The 7,449-nt window shown below is 49.7% G+C and overlaps 1 protein-coding gene across 1 annotated transcript; it reads left to right on the top strand.

Moving 5' to 3' along the window:
• Positions 1-924: 924 nt before the first annotated feature.
• On the top strand, positions 925-3,144 carry LOC123158801 (uncharacterized). Its single transcript, XM_044576644.1, has 2 exons — positions 925-1,539; positions 2,658-3,144. Exons 1-2 carry the CDS (start codon positions 974-976, stop codon positions 3,142-3,144), a joined length of 1,053 nt encoding a protein of 350 aa, XP_044432579.1. The 5' UTR covers positions 925-973.
• The last annotated feature ends 4,305 nt before the right edge of the window (positions 3,145-7,449 follow it).

Genomic DNA, 7,449 nt, shown 5'->3' with positions numbered 1-7,449 from the left:
TTCTTTTTAGCTTCTAAGAACTGGGCCTTAGACACCTTACAAGTATCATGATAAATGCAGTGGCCTTTTCTTATCTATGCAAATCCGTATTAGTTAACTTCATCCAGGATAACAGAAGGTTTGCACGCGGTGCGTCCAAAAAGAGTTGCAATATTGTTTTACCGTTTTGCAGGCACAAATAGGCCATGACGATGATGTTGGATGAAAAAGTGATGAACATGAAATTTATTTACCTTGACGAGAAGAACAAGTTTGTTTTGGGGATCATCGCAATCTGAGATAATATGTGACTCCCACGATCGGCGGAAGAGGGCTACTTTATACAAATTGAGCCCAGAAGTTCCGGCCCTGCCTATCCGAGTTAGGTTAGATTTTGACGGGATCTAAGTCCTTTTTTACGGGAAATCCAGCTGTCTCCTCCCTTGTTTTTCTTCTTCCTTGTTCTTCGTTCTTTCTTTGTGTTGGAGGGCGATGATCCCCAAGACCCTGGGGGCAATTATATCGACCTGGGGCAGCCATAGCCACTACACGCCCTGGAGGGGTGCCTCAAGCGTATGGGGTTTCGGGTTTCCAAAAGACCTTACCGGCATGTCTTGCGTATCGCGCTCCCGGTGCCAAAGGTACACAGTGACGTGTTCGTGTGCAAACAATGAGGTGTGGGGCGACCCCTTGTATTAAAAAACATGTTATCGGCTACACCAAGTAAACGTGTTTGGCCCGTTTAGCAGGTTATTAAATTATGACAAGATAATATTTGGAACACCAATCACAAGCCCATACGAGAGGGTACGGTACGTCCACACATCAAGTATTCATAATCTGAACACAGCAAAAATTGCCGTAGCAAACAACCTGACAATGTTCACACCTCAAGGGTGCTACAAAAGCCGATGCGCACACAGCAATTCCAAAAACAAGGCCAAACACACCAGGAATCAGCATAACAGAGAGAATACAAACTAGGGTAACTGAAATGGCCAACTTCAGAGCTCTAGCCACTGCCGCGGTCTTCCTGCTGGTGGCGCTCTCCACGTCCCACATTGCCTCCTCCCTTCGCCCCGGCCTAGGGGTCTGCCGTGCCAGCGGCTATCTCCCGGGCAAGTCCGGCAACTGCGAGAAGAGCAATGACCCGGACTGTTGCGAAGACGGTAAGAGGTACCCACAGTACCACTGCTCGCCGCCGGTCACCGCGACCACCAAGGCCGTCCTGACGCTCAACAGCTTCGAGAAGGGCAAGGATGGCGGTGGCCCGTCAGAGTGCGACAACTCCTACCACAGCGACAAGGAACTGGTCGTTGCGCTCTCCACCGGCTGGTTCAAGAACATGGCACGCTGCGGTCACCGCATCAAGATCACCGCTAACGGCAAGTCCGTGTACGCCAAGGTGGTGGACGAGTGCGACTCCGTGTATGGCTGTGACGCCGACCACAACTACGAGCCTCCATGCAATAATAACATCGTTGATGCCTCACCAGCGGTGTGGAATGCCCTGGGGCTCGACCAGAACATCGGCATGGAGGATATCACCTGGTCGGAAGAGTAAACAGCAGAACTGCGTAGCAGGCATACAAGAGAAGTGAGTGATATATATCATGTACAGAGTTAAAATAGGAATATGCATTGTCCCTGTAAATATGATATTTGTAATTTGTGCTCAATATGTTAGAGCTACTTCTATGGGAGTAATTTGCGATGCACAGACAACCCCCAAACTTGCAATGCCTTTATCTGAAAAGAAAAAGAATTAAGTGACTACACAGGATGTAGAAAGCAAGACATATTGAGACAATCCCGGAAGCCAAATCATCCAGAAACACGCACTTGGATGCGGCTTTTCTCAATTCTTCAGTGTCCAGGAAATCTGAGACAGTCAAATAATCAGACCATATTTCCAGTATAATTGATCAAACCAGGACAAACCTGCTGCCTTTTTTGGGCCAAAATGTTCAGTTATACATTCAGTTCTCCATTTATTTTATGTTCCATCTGTTAGTCTCTTTTTTAAATAATAAGCCTTTCTAATTTCATCAAAAGTCTCCTTTTAACAGTGAAACAACACAAACTTACAGAAACCATACGATGCCAGTTTCAACCAGCAAAATGATTTGCTCGCAACTGATCAACTACCATTCTATTCGAAATACGACTCATTAAGCTACTACTGAGTAATAATGTAATTCACATTACAAACACGGGAAAAAATGTGACGACGATGGAACAATTACACATCAATTTTCTTGTCAAGCTCAGAAACTAACCTTGGAGTTGACAAACCAAGAAAAGGGACAGTATGTTAGGAGTACATGCCTAGTTAAACCAGTGGTATAGTTCGGTGAACACACGGTAGCATAGTGATTGCTGAAATGTTTTGCCCAGAGCTCTATATGATAGCACGCCAAATATGTGCAGCCAATCATCAAGAGCTTGGCGCCCATGAAATTGCATAGCAATTGCTGATTTCTGAGCTCTATATAAAGTACCCACCCATACGACTTGAGCATCAAGCCATAGTTCAATCGAAAGCTGCACAAGCTTAAGGTGGCAAATAGCATGGCTAACCCGAAGCTACTAGCTGTGCTTGTGCTCTTGCAGGTAATCACTCTCCATATCCATGGTGTCGCATCGTCCACAGCCAACAAACGCGTGCCAAAGCCCAGTGGTGGCCGCTGCCATATCAGCGGCTTCCTCTACGGCAAGGCTGGCAAGTGCAACAAGGAGAATGGCTCCGACTGCTGTATTCCCCGCCACTGCTACCCGCAGTTCAGGTGTTCGCCCCCAGTGTCCTCCAAGACAACGGCAACCTTGACGCTGAACAGCTTTGCCCGCGGGGGCGACGGTGGTGGGCCATCCTTCTGTGACGATCGCTACCACAAGGACAGCGAGCTAGTGGTGGCGCTGTCTACTGGGTGGCTGCGCCTCGACGGCACACGTCGGTGCAACAAGATGATCCGCATTAGCGGGAACAGGCGGTCCGTGCTGGCCAAGGTCGTCGACGAGTGTGACTCGGTGCATGGCTGTGACAAGGAACACAACTTTGAGCCACCATGTGCAAACAACATCGTGGACGGGTCGCCAGCGGTATGGAAGGCGCTGGGGCTCAACGAGAACATCGGAGAATTCAAGGTCACTTGGTCTGATGTGTGAGCTCTGAGCTGCACCATGGCAATGTCGTGCTATTCTATACTTAGAGGCATACACAAGGGAACTGTGTGCTCCTCACTTATATAAACCATATGGCGTGTGTGTGTGTGTGTGTGTGTGATGATAATCTTGGCGATGGAGCAAATAAGCCGTATTTGCTATCCCAAGAAAAGTGTGTACTCGTTAATTTCCAAAACTATGTGTGCTACTGTATTAGCAATAAATTACTACTTGAAATAATGCACCAGTATTTTGCATGTTAAGAAGTTGGTGATGCACCAGTATTTTGTATGTTACCAAGTTAGTAATGACTGTGGTTTTGTGCGGTGAAAGCTCATTTAGGTTTCAGATGTTTGAACAGTTCAGCTATTTGAAACAAAAACAAAAATCGAAGAGAACCAGACAATGCCGGTAAATTTCAGGTGTCATAGAAATTTTATGTTATAACAAAAGGTACTGTAGAAGTACCTTAAGAGATAATCCCCCCGTCCCACAATATAAGATCGTTTTTTAAGGTAACATAGCTTGAAAAACGATCTTATGGAACGCAGGGAGTACATCTTTGGACACCTGTCCAAAATTGTTCTTCGTCTAACAAGAGCCAGAGTAGCCAATCGCATGTGTCCTCTGTACTAGAATACAACAATTGCTAACTGAAACTGAAGACAACATATGCATTTGGGCGCTGCACTTATATATACCAGTACCACAGTACCAGTTATTCTACTCACAGTCTGATAGGTTAACAATACTTGTTATTGGCCCATCGAGCAGGTCAATCAACCATACAACTATTTGGTCTGGCATCAGAAATCACAACTCATTTGAAACCCTATGAACACATCAAGGCCATCTACTTAATCTGAGCACCGCAACAAATTGCATGGAAAAAACAATCAAATAATGTCATAACTCATACCACTACCGTTCGAAAAATAATGTCATAACACTAGTCCAGTCAGTAAAGGTACTAAGAATAGGTGGTTTCCCTATAGGCTTAATTTCTTTTTCTTTCAAATGGGACTCCAAGAATATTATTTCAAACCCCCAAATAAAGTCTTTTCTCGCAGCAAATTCCGTGTTTTTTCAGAGCAAAGGCGGCCCGTTCATAGTATGGGTTTTATTAGAAAGCCAAATAGCAAAGCAAAATACAAAGAGTTCAGTCTATTCCCGTTTATAAAAAATATGGGATTAAGGAACCAAGAAAAGGGACATCACGTTAGACGTAAAGTTAAAACAGTGGCTTAGCCATGCCTAGAAAAATCAAGTGGCATAGGAATTGCTGAAAAAGGCTTTCCTTTTTTTTTAGAAAAGGAGGATGCACCCCCGGCCTCTGCATCTGGACGATGCATACGGCCACTTTATTAATTATTAAGCACAAAAGACCTTACAAAGTAGTACATCAGTAAGCCTGAAGCCACCATCTAGGCAACATCTGTCGCTACTCCTACCCCCTTGATGCAGTGGTGCCGAATGTCCGAGCCTAATACCAAACAGACATCGCACCAAATCCTAACATATAATGCCGGATGCCCCATCCTAGCCACATACCGGGACTGGGTCACACGCCGGTCCGGCGCACTCACCGAGGCTGCCGCCGCCTTCTTCCATCGATCCATCTCCAGAGCAGGTACTGACGCACAGACCTTGCCAGGCCTGCCGTTGGCGCCACCATGGTGCCAGACAGCTCGACCACCCCGCGCTCGTCCATCCAGCCGCATCCGTCGTCGATATGCAGCTGCACCATGCCGCCACCACTCGTCGTCAATGACGCGGTAGATACAACGCCGCACCACCTGGCAACCTCCACACCATCGCCACTGCTGGAGCTACTCGGAGCCCACCATTCACAACATCTCTCCCCCGAACAGCAGTTCCTCCCAAGACGGCGCCTCCATGGAGGATACGACGCGCAGGACACCGCCGCCGCCCAATCCAGACTGAATTTTGGACTTTCGTCCGGGAGGGGTTCGGGGGTGGATAGGGGGGACCTCGGCTTCGCCTCCAGGAAGGGTAACGGCGTCAAGTGACGTCGCCGATGCCGGGCCGAACACGCCGACCAAAGTTTCCTCCGGTCCCCATCCTATGCCACCAAACCTCCGTGTACTCCGGATCCGGCAAGCCACGATCCGGAACCCGCGAAAATGAAAGAGCCATGGGGCTCAACCCACCAGAAAGGAGGATGGAGAAGAACTCCTTGTAGATCTCCAGACGCCGAATCCAACGATCCGACGTGGCCAGCGACGATCATCACCATCCCGCGGCGGCCGACGGAGTCCGAAGAAAGGATCCAGATGGACCCGATCTGGATCCGGCGGCACCCGCGACCACCGGTCAGGCCAACGCAGCCACCACTCACGACACGCAGGTCGCCACCGCCGCGCCACGCACGACGCCGATGGGAGACCTGCCCGGCGCGCCGCCGGACCCCACGCTCGCCCGGCGTTCCTCTGGATCCCGCTGTCCCGCGCCAGCCAAGACGGAGAGGATGGGGAGAGGCCCCGCCGCCGCCCAGCCGGCCAGGCTTCGCCCGGCGGCGCTATGGACGGTGGCGAGGGGGGGGGAAGAGGAGGAGGAGACTCGAGGGGTGGCGGCTAGGGTTTTCCCCCCGGTCGCCCGCGGGGGCGACACGAGGGGCGAGGGGCGAGCTCTACATGTGGCCATGTCAAATGTGCGCAGCGAATCGGCAAACTTGTAGCCTATGAAAGAAATACCATACCACATCCAGTACTTGCAGTCCTTAACTCAAACAGAATTAGCATTATGCATAGCAACAGTACCGACGCAAATTGGTGCTGCAAAATTAATATGCAACTCAGTGCACATGAGTACGACTGTGCGATGTAGACCATAAACTGTACTGTCGTTCATGCCCAGTACCATGCGGAGGAGTAATCGAACACCTATCACATGAGTAAATCTGCTTTGGAGGGGAGGGAACACAGGCACACACAAAATGCGTCCTCACCGAGGGCAGGCGCGCTGCAGGGAAGCGCCGGTCATGCCGTAGAGGCATCGGTAGGACGGCGACGCTGCACCGGTAGCCTGCGACTTAGTTCTCCGGCTTCCCTGCTCCGGCCGGGAGGGGAGGAGCCGCCAAGCTCGGTCGTGGGCGGCCGTGTGCTATGGTGTGCCCTTGTGGAATTGGATTTTTTGTAGGCAATTTTTTTTGAGTGGGTATGGAAATTGGAAAAAAAATAAAACGAAGACGTCAAAGGCGTCCGGCTTTAAATTAATAAAGCCAACAAGGCAAAGTCACAAAGTCTAGCAGGCGGCATACAATCTGAGGCATTACAAGATCAGCCAAAATAAAACCAAGGTTCACGGTCATCAGCACACAGGCTGGCAAGCATCAGCACGTAGGCTGGCCACACATCAAGTCTACGATATGGAAACAAGCATAACTAGTGGCAAAAGATGTCACTCTTGAACAACGTCTCATTGCGCTTCCATCTGAATGTTGCGGATCCTCGCCATCGTCCCAATCATGCGCTCCTCATCACGCGGTTTCCCCAATGGTGTCCAGGTCTGCAAGAAAAGGTGGCATTTGAACAATATATCAGCCAGGTGAGAAGGGAACTTCTTCTCAATGGTCATCTTATTGTGCACGTTCCAGATAGACCACAGCAGCGCCCCTACGCAACGCCAAACAATCCGTGCACTAGTCCCTTTTTGCGTGCGGATTATATCAAGTAGGTCAGCACTCGATGCAGGGTTCCAATTTTGCTGGAAGGCGGCTCTGACTGCACTCCAGAAAAATCTGGCTAAGTGACATCGGAAGAAAGCGTGATTGGCATTCTCGATGTTACCACATAGCACGCATGTCCCATCAGAGGGGCCGTTACGTTTTGCAACATTATCCGCCATTGGTAAACGGTTTTGGAACATCTGCCATAGGAAGATTTTAATCTTCAGCGATAGGCCGGCCTTCCATAGCCCCTGAGCTATGTCCAGCACAGCGCCCTCGGTTAGTTTGCTATACAACGACTTAACCGAAAACGACCCGAAAGAGGATAGCTTCCAGGATACCTCGTCAGCACCCATACTGACAGTTCGATGACCAATCAAGGTTTTTGCCTCATCCCACCATCTGCCTCGTGAGGGAGAAGGGGTCTAAGGAAGTTGACCGAAGGTGGCGAGGATCTGAGAGACTCACCAACCATTAACTTCGTGTTCGAGGCAACTTGAAAAATCGCCGGATGGCTCTGCCATAGGGGGGAAGAACCAAGCCAGGAATCCAGCCAGAACCGAGCTGACCTACCATCCCTAACTTGGAACTTCGCCCTTAGGGCGAAAGCGGTCCGCACC

The sequence above is a fragment of the Triticum aestivum genome, chromosome 1D (assembly GCF_018294505.1).
Source record: "Triticum aestivum cultivar Chinese Spring chromosome 1D, IWGSC CS RefSeq v2.1, whole genome shotgun sequence".
Lineage (NCBI taxonomy): Eukaryota > Viridiplantae > Streptophyta > Magnoliopsida > Poales > Poaceae > Triticum > Triticum aestivum.
The sequence above is the reverse complement of the archived record's forward strand: the minus strand, read 5'-3'. Positions and strand labels throughout refer to the sequence as shown.

What these genes read in the sequence shown, in the direction of transcription:
- LOC123158801 (XM_044576644.1), top strand. Translation starts at nt 974, where the DNA reads ATGGCCAACTTCAGAGCTCTAGCCACTGCCGCGGTCTTCCTGCTGGTG. An exon ending in GATATCACCTGGTCGGAAGA is followed by an intron (nt 1,540 to 2,657) that starts GTAAACAGCAGA and finishes GCCAAAGCCCAG; the next exon opens with TGGTGGCCGCTGCCATATCA.